Source organism: Callorhinchus milii, unplaced genomic scaffold, assembly GCF_018977255.1.
Source record: "Callorhinchus milii isolate IMCB2004 unplaced genomic scaffold, IMCB_Cmil_1.0 Scaffold5, whole genome shotgun sequence".
In the NCBI taxonomy this organism is placed as follows: domain Eukaryota; kingdom Metazoa; phylum Chordata; class Chondrichthyes; order Chimaeriformes; family Callorhinchidae; genus Callorhinchus; species Callorhinchus milii.
In genome coordinates, this window is record NW_024704746.1 from 12,113,813 (window position 1) to 12,133,225 (window position 19,413).

Consider the following 19,413-nt stretch of genomic DNA (forward strand, 5'->3'; position numbering starts at 1 on the left):
TCACGTCGGGAGGACGTCCCAAAGATGTCTCGAAGCGCTTCACGGAAATATGCTGCAAAGTGAATTGCCTGTATGAGCAAAATAACTGAACCGTCATCTCTACGAAGCCAGACGTTTCACATGCGCAGTGGGACGCCTGCATATCGGCTCCGATTAAACCGTCTCATGTGTTTTTGTTCTTTTTGAGTTGAACGTCTGATCTTATCGACACCCGGTGGAGCGCAGTCTCTGTTTGAGGAACCATGTCTAAGCGCACGGCAACAACAACTTGCATTTACAAGAGCGCCCCTTCACGTGGGTCGTGTCTTACGGCGATTCACTCTTCCGCATTCGTTCTTTTCCAACAACCGATATCGTAGCCAAACAAACATGTTGAGTCCAATATTTCATTTTTGGATTTGAATAGTTTATTTACGGTTAAATTCACTTATCACTTATCACCTGTAAAGAAACATTATGACAGTTATATATAATGACCAAGTCTTGTGTATTCATTTTAGAATGAATACTATCTGCAAGAATAGGGAGTAGAATACAAACACTAACATTTTTTAAAAAAATACATTATTATAGTGTACTTAGGGATAGAAAAAAGGTAGATAATTTAAGTAGATTATACCAATCTACTAGCATAATTTGCAATTGATCTGAATTTTATTTTAACTTAAAAACTTATTTTCACTCATAGGAAGATGCAGTGTTCGTCTATATTAATGTTCTGTATTGGAAATACTCTGTACTGGTGTACCCGTGTCAAGTCCAAGTAACGTTCCAAGATATGATTGCTCTCGTGGATCTAACATTTGATCAGGTCGAACAGGATGCACTATATTTCTAGGCTGTGGAGTTAGAGTGTACTTTTCAAGAAATGCAAGGTCTGCAGCCCTTTGGTAATCAGTTTGCTCAGTTGGTTGTTGGGGATGAAGGAGGTTGTGTGGCTGTGGAGCCAAAGAAGTAGAATGCTGCGCTGCTTCAGCCTGCACAGTGGCATCTGGTATCCGTACAGGTACTAGTGTAACTGGCACACACACATCGCTGTGCGCATTTTGAGTTGCTGTTTTTGGTTCTGCAGAGTACATCTTATTGTGCTCCAAGTATGGTTTTGTGTCAGTTTGGTATACTTTTCCATCCTCTGCATATAGTAATTGCTGGGACACCACTTTCACTTCAGAACCAGCCATAGTTGATTGTTCCATAGACTTACTGCCATGTACATGATCCATGTGATACTTCAGCTTATCTTTCCGTTTAAATGTTGCATTGCAATGGGGACAGTTAAAAGGTCGGGCATCAGAATGAATAACCATGTGCTTTGTTAAAGTCTTCTTAATTCTGAATGTCTGGTTACAGACTTGACATTTATATGGTTTTTCTCCTGTAGGTTTAAACATAATGCATGTTATAATTTGATTTTCAATAGCCTCAGATTAATTGGTCGTCATTACACAGGGACACTCCAGTAGAATGTGGTTGCCTTAGCCCTTGAACTCAACCCTCCTCTCTCCCCCCGTGTTAAATTGGCTGCTGCTTTTCACCCACAAAATATACAGTCAATTCACTTTACAGTACATTCTGTGAAGCGCTTTGAGACGTCTCGAAGACGTGATAGGGCGCTATATCAAATGCAAGGATTATAATTATAACACACATATGTACAAAGTGTAAGAAGTGACGTCAGTGCTAACCTAGAAATCACCCATTTTTGTACCTGCTGGTCATTCCAGAAGCACCATGTTCCCAGCAGACCCAGGGTACGAATGAACCTGTATTCATCTGGGGCGTATTCTAACAGCCCTGCTCACTTGCTACACCCAACAGGATCCCACTTTCAAGGGCTACGAAGCAAACCTAATGGTCCTGGGGCTCAGTCCAAGTAATCAACCATGCCAAACCATACAATTTGATGGTCGGATGAAACATGATGGAAAGAAACAGTAATCTGGACACAATGAATAATTATGTAAATCTCATGAATAGTAATGTTGTGTAAAGGGAGAGGGATACTATACATCAATAAACCAAGCAGAAAAATATTACACTAAGTACAGTTTTATTGGACGTCTTAATAGTTATACTTCTACCTGAATGTGTCCTAAAATGCATATCCAAGCTTGATTTCCCTTTAAATTCCTTCTTACATACTTCACATTGGTGAAGAGTAGCTTTGTACCTGCAACGGGTGTACACAATTGTTAATAAGTACTAGTCTTGTTACTTTAAAGCATTTTCAAAAGACCCTGTTTAAGATTATACTTTTACAAGGCTAAATCCAGATTGCTCGTAACTTGTCCTTCTTATGCAAAGTTAATTCTCTTTCTATTTAAATGATTCTTCTATAAGATGAGAAAATCTCTACTTCCATAATCTCTATTGGAAAAAAAATTAGCTTGCTTAAAATGACTATTCTTTTCCACATTACAGTCGACACAGATAACATTTTTAAACTTTTTTGAATTTAAAACTATGTTTTGCATTTAATCTAACATCACAGGATTACTGTAATGATAGTTATTCTGATGCTCGTGATAGTTATTCTGTAGTGATAGTTATTCTGATGTTTTGAGCATAGATATAATACAGATGAGCTTCATCTGAATACATGTACATTGAATAATCATGTGTTCGTTGAACAATGTAAAACACAATTTAATGCCAAAAACCTTTAATTGCTTATCCATACCACTGTGTACAGGAAGGGGTAGAAAAGGGCTACAGTATTTTTTTGATTCACCCAGTCAGCCACACATGATTATCTGTGTGTCCATTATACTTACTTCTGCCAAACTTTTTCTCCTAGATGAACACTTCTGTAATGAACACTGAGATGATCCCTACGGCCAAAGCACTTTCCACATTCTTCACATTGATGAGCTTTTTCTCCTTTCAAGGGAAAAAAACTTAATATGTATCGGGTGTGGTACAGCTACAGGAAATAGAATTGCATTTTTTATATTAAATGTACTATATTTTATGCATTATATCTCATTTTATAAAGGCAGGCAGCAGGCAAATAAGCGGATTGAGCCCTGAGATATTCTGCAGGTGACCATGCAAGAGCAGAAACCAATAGCGAGGAGATGAAGTGGAGGTGGTGAGTCAGGTAGAATTGAAGTAAGTTCATCAAAACAGATAATCTGTGTTGTTTGGGAAAATTCAGTGCAATTTAGCTAAAAAACTAAAGGTTACAAGAATTAGGAAATTAATTAAGCTATAAAGCTAACAGTATTGAACAAGTAAATGTTACAACATTTAAAAAAAACTGAATATAAAGAAATATCATTGCATAGAAATAAACAATTTACTTATGCATTGTACCTGAATGTGTTTTCCTGTGTTTTGTGAGATGGTCATGGCGAATAAATGTTTTCCCACAATCTTCACACTCATAACGCTTGTCATCATGATGTACACGTAAATGAAGTCTGATTAAAAAAAGAAACTGGTAAATGTATTGATTGACCATCAAGTGGCACTACTTCCTGTAAACATCCTGTCAAAAATATTCCATACCTCACTAAATCTCTACATTAAAGTTGTAATACAAGTCAAACATTCATACCTCATTGCAAAATAAATATCCTTTCCTTAGAAGATCTCTAAATCAGCTACCTAATTAAAATACTAACAAAGTACCTCACTACAAAAGTATTTTGCCAGTCAAGCGATTATTGAGATATTTGCTTGTACCATAAAGCTTTGTGTTAAGAATTCCCTGATGAGTGCCAGGCAGCTTTGTAAACAATAGGCCACCAATAATGTACAGTTTCATAAATGAACACATAGCATTTTAAATCTGATCATGCCTCTAGATAATCTCACTTTCTGATGGAATTCTGATGGAGGTTTAATATTGTGATGAAGAACCAATAATTGGAAATGTGAAGGCAGATAAATATTCCTTTATGGTTTGCACAATTATATTTAGAGATCAGGCAGTACTTATAGAAAACATTCCCACAGACAAATTTGGTATAATGTGCAGGATATTTGGAAGATGAAGGTTTGATGAGCTGATTTTATGCTCTTACCTATATGAACTACCATGACGAAAACTTTGTCCACAAATACTGCACAGATGAGGTTTTTCTCCACTGTGTATTCGAAGATGTTCCTTCAATGTAGTTCTGTCATTTTTAAAAACAACATAGTAAATAAACACAGACTATTAAAATTACATTTCAACTCCACTGCTCGTTATTTATGTAATATGGTAGAACTGTTAGTAAGATTCCTCAAACCCAGTCTTTTACCAAACATCCTTTAGGTAAATATAAATTTGACTTTGGAATCTTTGGGTTAATTCATCTTCTTCCTCTTCGACCACGCTTACGGCCACCTCCCGACTCTCCCCAGATCGGAGTCAGGCTCCGTCACTGTTAAGCGCTCTGAGGCGCTACCCTGCGTGGAGGCCACAATATAAGTGCAAGTTGTTATTGTTGTTCTTTCCCTCCCTTACAGAGAGGTGTAAATAAGAGAGCCCCTATGATGTTACAAACGTGTAAAAGACTGGAAAAAGTGGTAATATAATAGACAAGATAAAGTTTAAATATTTACTGCACGCAGTAAGTACACTGTATTTACCTTTCCCTTACAGCCTTCCCACAAATAAAGCAAGTCCATTTTCTTTTTCCTCCATGAGTACATTCAATATGTCGCTTAAGGTTCCCAGTATCATTAAACTGACGACCACAGATATCACAGGGAAAAGGACCTAAAGAATGAAAAATTAAAATATTTCAGTTTCAGTTACTGGGTGCAAGACTCAAAGCATTTACTACGTGAAGCTCTGCACCCCCAAGTGGTCAAATAAAATAATGAATTCCGGTTAAAGCATAGCTCTTCCTTATACAATACAACATTGCTTTACAGTAATACATCAGATGTTTTACAACAACAACAAAATTACATTTGTGTAGCACCTTTCAAGCCGGGAAGACATCCCAAGGCGCTGGACAATCAATGTTTCAGACCTAAGCTGGGTTCAGGATCGGGGAGGGCAGAGCAAGGGGGGGGGGGGGAAGGAGGGTGATGACCAAAGGCACAATTGAAGAGGAGGGTCTTGAGATGGGTCTTGAAGGAGGCAAGGGAGGGGTCAAGGCAGAGGAACTGTGGGATGGAGTTCCAGAGGGTGGGGGCAGAGTGGCACAAGGCCACTGGTGGGGCGGGCGAGGCGGGGGATGTGAAACAAACCAGAGCCCGCTGAGCGGAGGGAGCGGACAGGTTGGTAGGGGGTTAGAAGGTCACAGATGTAGGGGTGGGGATCAAGGCCATGGAAGGTTTTAAAGGTAAGGACCAGGATCTTGAACTGTATCCTGTGTGTGATGGGAAGCAAGTGGAGTCGGGCGAGGATGGGGGAGATGGGGTCGCGGAACCTGGTGGGGGAGAGGACACGGCTGTAGAGTTCTGGATGATCTGCAGCCTTTGGAGGGAGGAGTTGAGGAGGCCAATAAGAAAGGAGTTTGTGTAGTCGAGCCTGGATGTTATGAATGCTTTTATGAGGGCCTGTGGTGTGCGTCAGTGGTGGAGCCGGGCGATGTTGCGGAGGTGGGGGAAGGCAGAGCGGGTCATGGCACAGATGTGGGGTAGAAAGGATAGTTGAGGGGCAAACAAGATACCAAGGTTACAGATCAGCTCAGTAAGGTGGAGTGAGCATCCTTGGATAGTGAGGCTGTTAGTGCCTGAGGTGTGGATGCGCTGACGGGAGCCAATCAGGAGAGCCTCGGTTTTGTTGACGTTCAACTGTAGAAAGTTAGCTCTCATCCAGGACTTGAAGTCTAACAGACATTCTGTCAGGACAGCAGTGGTCTTGGAAGTCGAGGGTGGAGGCAGAGAGATTGAGTTGGGTGTCATCTGCATACATGTGGAAATTGACCCCATGTCTGCGGATGATGTCCAAGAGGGAGTATATAGATATTGAAAAGGAGGGGACCAAGGACAGAGCCCCGAGGAACTCCACATAAGACAATGTGGGGGCTAGAGGAGACAATATTTGTGGAGATGAAGTGGAGACAGTGTGAGAGGAAGGATCTGAACCATTCATGAACAGAACCATGAAGTTTGAGGTGAGAGGAGGTGGTGAAGGAGGATATAGTGGTCAACAGTATCGAAAGCAGCATTTACTACTCTTATTCAGCTTCCAAATCTATCATTTGTTTTCCTTTTTTTATTTGGAAATGGTCCCAAAAATATAATCTATTTATTTTCTATTGTTTTTAATCTTTAAAATAATCATCAAACCTTTTTTGTATAAGCGGTTTAAAAGAACATTTCAAACTGTAAATCTGCTCTTCAGTAGAATTTTTTTTACTGATTGATTTAAGTGAATGAATAACCTCTGTAGTTTACATTAATTCAATTTGGTTGGATTACACAGATTATTTCTAGCACTAGGAAGCCTCTGTAGCTGGCACAACAATGAAAACAAATGAGCAGCGTCATTGACTAATGCTTAAGTGTCAAGACTTCTTCATATTTACACTATCTCCAAAGGCACAATGGCCTTTCTGACTGAAACTGCTAATTTATAGGTAGCTTTGCATTATGTACAACAACCCACAGGGAACTGGAATGAAACTGCCCGATTCATAGTGGCCTTTAAAGTCAACAGAGAATCATTCTGGCCTGCATTAGAAACCAGGTCCTGAAAGAAATACATGTACTAACTCAATGCATCACCAAACCATCAAATCAAAGTTCATTGTTTTAAGATAACAGTGAGGTTATTTTATTTGCACTAGTTTGAGAGTACAATATGCAAGAGAATTCTACGGCAATTTATTATAATAATAATCCTTGCATTTGGTATAGCTCTTTATTGTCTTCGAGACATCTCAAAGAGCTTCAAAGAATATACTGTAAAGTGAATTAACCGTATATTACTGGGCAAAATTAAAATATAAAGCACAAAAATAAGAACATAAGAAATGCTAGACAAAAAAAGACCAAGGTCCATCTTGACAAAGTCCTGTGGAGTCCTGTAGCTCAGTGGTTAGAGCTCTCGCTTTGCAAGCGAGAGATCTGAGTTCAATTCCAGGCAGGGCGAAACCTTGGGCAAGTTTCCTTACTCCACACAGAGCCTAATAATAATCCCTCCAAAACAAAAAACAATAATAAATTGGTCATTTTCAATCTACGACTGTTTGTGGGACATTGCTGTGCGCAATTGGCTGCCGCGTTCGCCCACAAATATACAGTCAATTCACTTTACAGTCTATTCTGTGAAGCGCTTTGGGACGTCCTCCCGACGTGAAAAGCGCTATATCAAATGCAAGGATTATTATTATTATTATTATTATTATCTAGTTCGCCTTCCACCTTCCTGCCTTCCTGGCAGTCGCATGCACATATGTCCCAAACTTCTTATGTACTATATCCCATTTTAAAAGGAGCATTTTATATTCTGAGTTTATACCCAAGTGAAACTTTTCCTGATGTTTGAGTCTTGCAAATCTTGATTTGAAATGTTCCTCACAGTAAGTGCATTTGAATGGTTTGTCCTGGCTGTGAAGGATCATGTGCTCCTCAAGGTGAGGTCTTCGTGTAAAGCTTTTGTTACATACCTATGACAAAGATAACAATTTGAAATCATCAAAACAATACTAATATTGAGGGTGAGTGCTTAAATTGGTTAGTACTAGTGAAATGTGAGAAGATTAATACAGACTCACATCACACCTCCATGCTTCACTTCTCTTCTTTCTACTCGCAAAAAACTCTTGTATGCTATCTGGATGGAATCTGGAAAAGTTAGATATAATGGAAATGGAAAATTGAGATAAAGTTCAAACATCATCAGAGCATAAAGTTTTGGTTGATGTACTTCATTTTGTTACATCTCAGAAATACAGAACATCTTTTAATCCTCAAATTTGTAGTGTTTGGCAGTAATGCTTCTGATGAATTCATGACTACTTGAGCTTAGTCTGGCAACTCACAACCAATTTTCAAATCTTTTGGTCTGTAAAGGCTCAGTGACACACAATGTAGTATATTTAACTTAAGCATTAAGTCCTCAAATGACATAGTTATCTATTTAATAACTTAATTTGACTGTGGTCATTTGCAAAACAGATTCCATGTGGCTTAATAGTAATATACCATATCTGCTAGCAAAATATATTTACCTTTAAAAGCAAATAAAATTTTGGTTCATCTTTTTCAATGTAATTCAGTTATTATATATAACTTTTCAGAACTTGATCGCTTAACTCCACTTACCTCCTCACATGCTTTGCTAAAGTTTTCTTGCTTGCATGAAGTTTATTACAGAATGGGCATTTTTGTTCCTTTCTTTGAATAGCAGTTTGCATACTATGTTTCTTCCTGTGAGCCGTTAAGTTTGATTTGGTGGAGTAACGCTGATTACAAATATCACACTCAAAAGGCTTTTCCCCTGTATGCACACGGGTGTGGCATTCGTACTTTCCTATAACATAACTTGCAATTAGGGAATCCAGAGTACAAATGATAATAGAACATCACACATGATAGGTCTACATGTTAAATAATTTAACTCTGGTATATAAAATACAGCTAACAAAGGAGTATGTTCCTTGTTGCTTTCAATATACACTAATACTTTCTGCACACCATATCATTGTGATTAACATCTCATGGCAATTTCTAATACTACGATATCTGCTTCCTCCTTCCCCACTTTTAAAGCCTGCCTTAAGACTGATCTCTTTGACCGTGCTTTCGCAAATCAATTCCACCCTCTTCAGCTCCACCCACCCCCCCCTCAAAAAAGTGTTTTGAGACATCCTGCCGAAGTAAATGACTATCTAATTGTATCAAAGGCTCTGTAAATCCATTAATTTGTTTCTACATTGGGTAGTTAAAATGTTGCCATTATCATCCAACGATTGTTTGAACAGTAAACTATAAAATCATCTCTTTGATTAATAACATTTTGATTAAAACAACTTGCATTTATCTAGGGCCCTTCACACGGGATGGTGGCTTGGAGCACTTAAACCTTTGTACAACTTCTGAAAACTGCAACAAAGTGTTCTGAATTAGGGTTGAGAATATCATTACTTTGTAATAGATCTACTCATCACAAAACTTATCACTTGCCAAATAAGAATGCCTTACCTACCTATTCGGTCAAAACTTTTATCACATTTAGGACATTGGAGTGTTTTCTTGCTCCCAATCTGTAAAATTACAGGAGCTAGTTCTTTTGGAATATTTTGCTCAATTTCTTCTACATCCACAGTGTCATCTTCATCAGTTTCTTCACCATTTGCATCCTCCTCATCAATATCATTTTCTTCCACAAATTTTGCTTCAACATCTTCCAGGTCATCTTCACTTTCTGTCCCTTCACCGTCATCAAGTTTCTCATTGTCACTGCCACTTTTTAGTGATGATTCATCTTCAGAAATATCTGTGATTTCATCACTTTTATGCTCAAACTTCACTGGGCACTTGCGAGTTCGAGTTGACCATCTCCTGTTAGAGAGTTCCATCTTTGTGGCTTCACTATTTCCTTCGGACTCCACAGACCTTGCACTGTGTGCTTTAGCTATATGGTTTTCTAGGGATTTCTTATAACAGAAAGTTTTACTGCAGAAGGTACATACATTTCGATATTGTAATTTGGCAGTGGGTTCAAGAGGTTCCTTTTCTTCCATCTGGATGGTATTTTCAGTTAACAATTCTGTTTGAGTTGACCTAGATGCAGTCTCATTACCAGTCAACAATTTAACAGCATCCATAATGTCGAGAAATTGTGCTGCTTCCAAAACTGAAGGAATTTCATTTTCCTGTATTAAGAATTCAGAGGTGTACAGGAACTCTAGTAGATGATGGAATACGTAATAGCTCACGTGATCCAACTGGATACTATCCATGTTTGGGTTCTTGGTTAAACAAGCATGGAAATAACTACTTCCAACAGCAACAACCACTTTATGGGCACAAAAATGTTTTCCTTCTACTATAATTACCAAGTCACAGAAAGGTGATTGTTTGAGTCGATCATCATTCATATATTTCAATAAATGTTTGTTATGCAGTAGCGACCTCAGATGTACAATAGCTGATGATGGGCCAAAAGAAACATTGAGATTATCTGTAACATTTGAAAGCCCTTGAATTGGTCTGGGACCATAGTACAGATTATCAAATTTTGCTGTCTGTAAATCTAAGACATCTTTGCAGGATGTCCCACTTAAACTGGAACCAGTTTTACAAAAAATGTCAGTTGTTTGAGACATGATGGTTGAATAACGTTCTCAATCTGACTGCAGAAAATGTAACTATTCTGGAGTTAAATGTATTCTTTTTGAATCAATTTTTGCACAGTTCTCAGAGTTGCTGGATGAAATCAAACTGCATGATTGTTCCAGTATAATAACAGTATTCTTTAGACCTGCAACAAAATTACTCAATCAGATTATGACAATAAATGACAGAACCCACTACTGTGTAGCAAAAAAACCTCTCAAACATTGAATGAAGAATCAAAAAGCACGGAATTCACTGAATTGACTGACTGGTCAAACTTATGTTCAAACTCGATAGTTAAATGTAAATTCCAGACTCAACTTTACATCCTTTATTTAATTAGGAATTCAATAAAAGGAGAAAAGTACTATTCTCCAGTCTTCCCTTACCCTTTAAACCTCCAACCACACCTCTGTCAAAACCAAATAAAATAAATTCAGCAGCTCATTTAAAAGGAGTCTTACAGAACAATTTGATATCAAATGATGCAAACATTACAACAATTATGCCTTAAAAAATGGGCATTGGCAATAACACTAAAACTGATTCTGGTATCTATACGTGAAACAGTTACTTTATTCATAGAATTTTCTGACACCAGAAATGGTCTCAAATGTAGCAACTGTTAAATGACTGTAAGGTTCTCTGTATTATCATTTGCTTGTAATCAAGCATATTTGGGTGTAACCGGCCAGCATGTATGTTTTTTNAAATACAGTTATTACATTACACAATCTTTAATCAACAGGATGTAATCATCTTTTTTGAATGAATGGGTTTATAATATGATAGTTTGTGATAACGAATCAGGGCAATCAAGAGTCATGAATTAAGCACTTTCAGAAGCTGAACTGAAGTGCAAAACCAAATGGAAACCACACCTTTTGATTCAGGAAAATGGAACGAACTAATTGAATGAGCAATTTGGATGTAAACTGTACACTGAATTCAAAATGTTACAGCAAATGCAGGGAATCTAGCAGGGAACATGAGAAGTTAGACGTCAAAAACATAGAGCGGATGCAAAAAGCATCCTGAGCATCTGAGGCAAAGAGCAGGCAGGTGGGAAAAATATGAATGACTACTTTATCTGTTATTTTCCAATTACTTAATTAATTAATTAAATCTCAGCATTCAAACTGATTGCCCCGTTACTTTGCCTGGTGTTCTAACAGACACTGCTGCATTCGAACTGTAGGATTTAATTAGTTGGGAGAACAGTATTCATTCATCCATGCAGCAGATAACAGATGCATCTGGGATATGCTAAATAGATGTTATAGTTCAGTTCTGGACAATGGTATAAATTGCTTCTAAGCAGTCATGGCAGCTTGTTATGGGAAATTTCCTACAGTATCAGGAATTCTATGATCTTGCATGTGCCTAACAAATCACATTTAGAGCTGTACGGTTTTTACCCCAGCAGACTTGAGACGTAGTCAAGTGATGATGGCTGGTGCAACTAACCTACAAACTCAACATTCATTTTAAGAATCAAGTGTAACACAGACCAAATCCTCCCCCTGCATCTGACTTGAACTCATGCGAATCACTTCACTTCGGCTGCTCCCTTTAACCCACTGACACGACATGACACTTTCCAAAAACTGGACCCCCGTTTGACTTTTAGAGTTAACCTCTAAATGATCCTGGAATAGCCGGTGATAAGGAAGCAACATCCTCTCTAAAAAAAAGTAGATTAAAAGATAACATGAGCAACTTGATAGAGGACCACGCAGTGTTAAGAGAGGGATGTTGTCATCTTTTTTTCTTAAAAAAAATCAAACGGATCACTTCGCTATCCTTAATAATTGCAATGCTCTGGACGTATCTACATACGGCGGTGGGGGGGGGGGGGGGGGGGGGGGGGGGGGAGCCGGATGGGAAACAAGAGCGGAGAGAAAGGAGATTTTGTGTGCCAGAGTAATGGATCGCAAGCGAGAGGACCCGGGTTCGATTCCCGGCAGGGCGCGTAACGCCGGCCAAGTTCCCTGACTCCACACGCCTCTGTGTGCCGAGCAGTAAGCAGGAACCCGGGTTGTAGGTCGGTTGGCGGATCGCTTTTCCGGGGTGGGGGGGTGGGGGGGGTTGGGGGGGGAATGGGCGGTAACAACGCCTTCCAAAAAAAACCATATACACGCGCGCGCGTACGCAATAGCAATGCAGTCGCTTCGACCCGCGGACGTGTGCGGGACCGCCGGCCGCGCGCGCCACCGGCTGCCGCGTCCCGCCCACGAAACGGACGGTCCGCTCGCCTCGAGGTTACGGGGCAGCCTGCGAAAGGGAGAAGCGCCTCGAGACGCCTCGGGAGACGCGATACGGGGCCCGCCCGGGTGTCAAAAAAAAAAAGCCCGGGGACGATCACTCCCTCGGGGTGGGGTGGGGTGGGGGGGGGGTGGAGGGTGGAGGCTCGAGTGGGGCCTGTGGACTCGGTTGGGAGGGCGTCCAAGTGGCGGCCTCAACAACAAAAAACAGCAGGTGATCAGCGACGACCCCCCCGAACCCAACTCCCGCCCAACCCCCAACCCCCACCTTATTCACCTTCACCCCCACCCCCAGGGCCAGAGAGACAGAGAGGAAGAGCGCAGACAGACAGACAGACAGCGGCCATAGCGCTCACTGGCTGCGGGAATCCGGCGTCTCCGGCCTTTGCAACACCGCTCGCCGCCGCCGTCGCCGTTGATTGCGAGCCCACAGTGAGCCCCCCCCGCCCCCTCCCATCCCGCCCCCCCCCCCCTCCCCGGCCTCTCTCTCCCTCTCCTCTCTCTCTCTCTCTCGGTCCCTGTGTCTCGAGCTCCGGCTTCTCGCTGTTTCCAAACCTGTTCTCTCTCTCTCTCTCTCTCGCGGCGCTCGTCCCCGGCCTGTGCAGTGCGCAAGCGCGGCGCCCGCCTCGCTCTCACACGGCCAGTGGACAGACCCCCCCCCATTCACCCCCACCATCTCCTCTCCCCCCACCATCTCCTCTCCCCCCCATCTCCCCCCCCCCATTCACCCCCACCATCTCCTCTCCCCCCACACCATCTCCTCTCCCCCCCACCATCTCCTCTCCCCCCCATTCACCCCCCACCATCTCCTCTCCCCCCACACCATCTCCTCTCCCCCCACCATCTCCTCTCCCCCCATTCCCCCCACCATCTCCTCTCCCCCCACACCATCTCCTCTCCCCCCACCATCTCCTCTCCCCCCCCATTCACACCCCCCCCCCACCATCTCCTCTCCCCCACCATCTCCTCTCACCCCCATTCACCCCCACCATCTCCTCTCCCCCACCCATCTCCTCTCCCCCCCATTCACCCCCACCCCCCCCCACCATCTCCTCTCCCCCCCATTCCTCTCTTCCCCCCCACCATCTCCTCTCCCCCCCAATTCCTCTCCCCCCACCACCATCCACCAATTCCACCCCTCTCTCTCCCCCCCATTCCTCTCCCCCCCATTCCTCTCTCCCCCCACATCCATCCATTCCTCTCCCCTCTCTTCCCCCTCATTCCTCTCCCCTCCAACATCCATCCGTTCCTCTCACCTCCCCCCCCCATTCCTCTCTCCCCCAAGCCTCTCCCCCATTCCTCTCTCCCCAGCATTCCCCCCTCCATCCATCTCTCCCACCCCCTTTCCTCTATTTCCTCTATTCTATTCCCCTCATTCCTCTCCCTCCATTCCTTACCCCCACCCAGTGCAATTTGTCATTGCAGAATATCCCCACTCCCTCCCTCCCCCCCCTGTCACTGTCTGAATCTTAAGTAACTGTTAGATTTCACTAACAGACTCCACAATTGACTGGAACATGATACCGGGAAGGGGTGGCTGAGGCCAGGACTCTGGACTCATTTTTTTTAAACAAAATGTTTTGACACTGTGATGGAAAGATGTTCAGAGTGTGTATTCTAGAAGGATGAGATCAAATTAACTTTCTTTACCTGAACCTATCTTGAGAGTCATAACGCATTACACTGCTAGCAATGTTCAGCATTTCTGTTTTAACATGGATACTCGTTCAGATCCGGTGTAACAATCTCTGCCCTCCCTTTAACCTGTCCACGATATGCTGTCAACTCCCACCTTTCACGTGATTTGCAAAGTTTCTATTCCGTAACAGTTGTGCAATCAAAATATTACGTGAACACTGATGTAAAGTAGAAAGTCTTTCATCTGTGTTTGCAAATCAGCAAACAATCGCAACTTTGGGAGTTCACTTGGGAGAAGTTATTCTTCTGAAACAAACATTTTTAAAAATGAACATGTTTTATGCATGACAGTGACTTACAGATATTTCCTCTAACCTAGTACACTCCATTCCCTGTGCAAAGTTCAGTACTCTCTTTATATCAGAGGAACCGCCAAGCGCAGATTTGGTGATTGTTTTATAAATAATGGATGACGCTGGCTCCCCTGTGCCTTAACCCAAAATCCCAGGGTTATTTTTTACTGACCACTCTTCAATCTATTGGTCTAAACAGAGACATGAACAGCTTCAAACCTTACCTGTTTTCCCTCATTTTCCTACTCAATCCCACAATTGTGTTACACTCATTCTAACGCTTCATTGACCCATTTGTTTCAATCCCCAGCTTTCCTTTCTACCCCACATACTTTCTCTGACCAGGACCACCTTTTTCCATCTCTGTCACATTGCCCGCCTCCATCCGTACCTTACAACCCCAGCAGCCGAAACCCTCATCCACACCTTTGTCACTTCCCGGCTGGATATTCCAATGCCTTCCTCGCTGGTCTCCCCAGCTCCACCATACACAAAATACAGCTAATTCAAACTTGCCTGGATTTTCACCTGCACAAAACTCTATACCCCATTACATCACTGGCTCCCAATTACTGAATGGATCGATTTCAAGATCCCTTCACTCACTTTCAAATCCTGTCATGTCCTCACACCTCCCTACCTATCCGATTTGCTATTGAACGGTAACGTTGAAATATCAACTCATCTTTTTCAAATGCTGAATCTTTTGAGTATTTTCAGCATTTTGAAATCTTTCTTGCAGATTTCCAGCTGTACTCACAATTTTTCTTTTGTTTAGATCACTGCTGTTTCCTACACACATACAGATAGAAAACTATTTCAGTTCTGGTCAATGGGTTTATGTTTGTTCATGACAAACAGCAATGTGTTTTGCCACGAGAGGGCACTATAATCATAATGTAGCATGTGTCCCTATTCATTGTGTTAGTTAAGAAACAACTTGCCTTCCTCTGACCCTGAACACTAATAATAATTCTTGCATTTGATACAGCGCTATTCACGTCTTAAAATGGCAAGATGTCATAAAAATATATTAAACCTGCAGTGTGGACAGAAATGACCTGGAACTATACAGTATAAAATTACTTACATTCATATGATCCCCAATTCTCTTTGAGGCCAAACGTTATCCAATTTATTTTAAAGAACTTAATTGATGTAATATTGATTAGCTTATCTAGGAGGAAAACATGCTTATATACTATTGCGGAATAAACATAAAGTAAAGATAAATGAATTTTGATGGTCCGAAATAAAGATTTAGGGTCGATTCTTGAGTGTATCTAATCAGTTCGATTTCATTATCTACAATCGTAATCAAGTGTTGGGAACATCCTGAAGACAAATTTAATTAAATTATTTTAACTCTAAAGTGCTCATTGGTCAAGTCACAGTTACAATCTTGTGCAATTTTCAGCAAACTACATTCAAAAGGGGATTGCTATGTGCAAATACAGTAGCACAACTTTACAATATATCCTGTGAAGCACTTTGAGATGTCATAATGACACGAGAAGATACAATATCAAATGCAAGGATTATTATTATTGCATTGGAAAGGGTGTAAAGAAGAAAGTCACTGACATGATTTTGAGAGTATAAAACTTAAATGTTATCTCTGTGATGTGGATAATGTCAATATTTTATCCTTTTGAACACAATATCCACACATCATGCTTGGTTGAGAACTCATAAGAACAAAGGGATAGGAAAAGACCATACAGCACATGAAGCCTGTTCTAATAGTACATTACAGTAGTTGATGCAGATCTTTTAATTCTATTTCTTTGCCTTTTATCCATAAATAAATCCATGGGCTTAATTCACAAGTATCTACCTTTCAAAAATGAGATGCAAGTCACCAGCTCAGGAAAACAAATGTAAACATCAGGTAACCAAAATCTAAACAGTGATGCAGGTTTATTTTCGCCCACAAATATACGGTCAATTCGCTTTACAGTCTATTCTGCGAAGCGCTTTGAGACATCGAGAAGATGTGAAAAGAGCTATATCAAATGCAAGGATTATTATTATTATCTTATTATTTTTCCCCATTCTAAGTCCATTGATCTCTCTGTTGCCCTGATTGGGCTCAGCAAATACAGCCCAGAAAAGGGATCAAACATTTATCTAATCGGCCACTAAAAGATGCATCTTTTACCTATCTGAAAAGTGAAATCTTCCATTGATAGGCTCCCTCCCCTCACCCTGACCATTTCCCCCCTCCTCTCTCCCTCCCTTCCCTCCCCTCACCCTGACCATTTCCCCCCTGCTCGGGTCATGACCCAACTGTGCAGCGCCTTGGGACGTCCTCCTGACGTGAAAGGCGCTTTATAAATGGAATCTTGTTGTTGTTGTTTAATACGACAAAAGATATACACATCCTACAGATTTCTGTTTACCAGTTTGAGCTACTGTAATTGTTACAGAATCTTACGAAAACATCAATTGATCAGTGCTTTATTAACAAAGAACTATTCAGAAGCAATGGTATGGCTCAAATTATTTTATGTTTAAAAGTGAAGACTTTTTAGAGAAAACGAAAATTCACAAGTATTGGAAATCTGAAATAAAAACAGAGTATTTCATTAAAATCCTCAGCTGCACAGGGCAATCCGCATCCGAAAGAGAAAGATTGGTTAATGTTTTGGGGAGGGCTCTTCATTTGAAATAATATTTTATGTGGTTTAAAATATAAAAGATTCAGAAGAATATTGATGTTGGAGAATGAACAGCTCTTAGTTCTATTGGATGACGTCTTTATGACAAGGGACAGAATTAGTCAGTTCAAACTATTCAGTAATCTGAATTTTAGGCTGTAATTTCATATATATTTGTGCATTTAATTTTAATAATCGTGACAACCAACTGATTCCTTGTTTCTAAATCGATTTCACAACCCCAATAAGGACATTGTCTCTTGTTGAATGAGATGATATTTTGCTACAAGTGTTCATGACACAGTAACTTCTGTTGCAATGATCTTCTCCTAGTTACAGTTGTCACGGCAATCGAGCAAAACCCTCTTCAGCTTTGTCAAGGGCCTTGAGGTTCATATATTTGAGAATAAAAAAATCTGTATTTTATTTTATGACTAACAATGATGCATTTACATTTTTTCTTATTTAAACCTTGATATTCAAACAATCTGACATTACATAAAATGATGTTATACAAAATTAAACCCAAAATGTAAACATTAGCAAGTTGTTTTTTAAATGAGACCATTGAGACTAATGCATAGGTAAAGTCTCAAACATAAATGGCTGCAAATTGCAGCACTATCATCTAATATAGTTTTCACTACATTTATTATGTTCAAATTCATTAAAACCGTTAATCCTATATGATAATTCACCATCAAACATGTTACAGAATTTAATAGTCCCAATTAGCTATTTGGGAGTGTAAATTAGATGTGTAAGGTACTGAAGATTCATGCCTAATCCAGCACAAAATATACTTGTATCCAATACAGTATATCAGTTAATACAGTATATGGGATATCCTCCCGACGTGAAAGGCGCTCTATAAATATAAAAATGTAATTTGTTGTTGTTTGTTGTTGTGTGTTGTTGTATATGCATGAGCAAAATTGACCTTATGCATTTGTTAAAGATTAAAGGTTAAAGATCAACATCACCTCTGACATTCATACTTGGGGTCAGATGGTAAAATTGTCTGTATTAATATTTGGCCATTCAGCTGAGCGAATAAAACATACCCAGATGACAAGAGGGTAAAGGGTAGAGGTATGGTTACTTTCATTTAAGATTAAGCTGGGATCAGAATGTTTGAATCTGCATATTAAAAATGACCACATTTCAAAGTTTCTATGTTGAACTGTAAGTGGGATGTGATTCTGTACATATGTGTTTGAATTGTGTATGTATTTACTGTATCATGTTGGTATCACTAGCTTTAAATTGCAAACCACAAATGATCTCTGTCTGAACGACACACCAGCAGAGATCAAGCAAAAAAGTATTTTTCAGCCATTCTCTAATTATTAACTTAAAATGATAATTATGTTGCATGTCCTGCAATAGACTTCACATTGTGCTTTAATCACTGAGATCATATGCAAAATGATTGCAACAGTAATTTCAATTCACTTCACCCAAGGTGAAATTGACAGTGTGGAAGAATATTTTCTGTTAGTATTGTTTCCATAGTGACTACAGAAAGCTTCCGGCAGCAGAACTGATTATGCTCTTTCTCTTGTTGCTTGCTTCAAGGATTCTAGTCAACAAATGAAATCAATAATTTTAAAGCAGGCAAATACCCAGTCAAATGGGAAAATGTTGAAAAACATTTTTGAAGCAAGCAACTGCAGAGACTTTTGTTTTGTGATGTGTGTGTGTTCAGCAAATTGAGTAATATCTACTATGTTAAACAGAACATTTACTAATTTTTGGAGTGGTTTAACAGAATCAACATTGGACCTTCTTAACATCAGACAATGTTAAGACAATGCAAGATTAAGGTTGCCATTTTTCATGGCAGTCATTCTTGTGACCATTGTACATGAGATTGACAGTTCAGTGCCACTTTATATTAAACTTTAGTTTTATGTTAAACTATAGTCAATTTTATACTCGACCACAAGTGGATTGTGACTGGTCCAACTTACGTTATATAGCACATTTACCGAGAGATGGGATTTTCATCCCATTAAATTTTGTTGGTTTTAAACAAGGCACCAGAGGTGAAAGGATAACTTACTAATGCGATGTACTATCTAAACTCACTCAAAGATATACTGAAAGTACTTCAGGAAAATATTACTGTTACACTTATCGGATGGTATTATTATCCGTGGCCAACAAACTCTAAATTAATTAGCAATTCACCCCATGGCTGTTTGAAATTTTTTTCCCAATACACTAGAGAACTACATGCTGGGAGCAACATACTCTACATAT

At 40.2% G+C, this 19,413-nt stretch overlaps 1 protein-coding gene across 10 annotated transcripts; it reads right to left on the reverse strand.

Moving 5' to 3' along the window:
• Window positions 1–389: 389 nt before the first annotated feature.
• zbtb41 (zinc finger and BTB domain containing 41) lies at window positions 390–13,164 on the reverse strand. Of its 10 annotated transcripts, none has more exons than XM_042335754.1 (12): window positions 13,053–13,164; window positions 11,745–11,917; window positions 9,101–10,378; window positions 8,218–8,425; window positions 7,668–7,737; window positions 7,412–7,559; window positions 4,582–4,711; window positions 4,029–4,124; window positions 3,316–3,422; window positions 2,775–2,880; window positions 2,082–2,173; window positions 390–1,375 (listed from the first exon to the last, which is right to left on the reverse strand). In XM_042335754.1, exons 3-12 carry the CDS (start codon window positions 10,221–10,223, stop codon window positions 711–713), a joined length of 2,745 nt encoding a protein of 914 aa, XP_042191688.1. In that variant the 5' UTR covers window positions 10,224–10,378; window positions 11,745–11,917; window positions 13,053–13,164; the 3' UTR covers window positions 390–710. The 10 variants fall into 10 exon arrangements, with proteins under 10 accessions (XP_042191688.1, XP_042191690.1, XP_042191695.1 ...); XM_042335756.1 differs by lacking the exon at window positions 13,053–13,164 and adding an exon at window positions 12,854–12,934; XM_042335761.1 differs by lacking the exon at window positions 13,053–13,164 and adding an exon at window positions 12,775–12,804 and having other exon boundaries at window positions 2,082–2,170.
• Window positions 13,165–19,413: the final 6,249 nt, after the last annotated feature.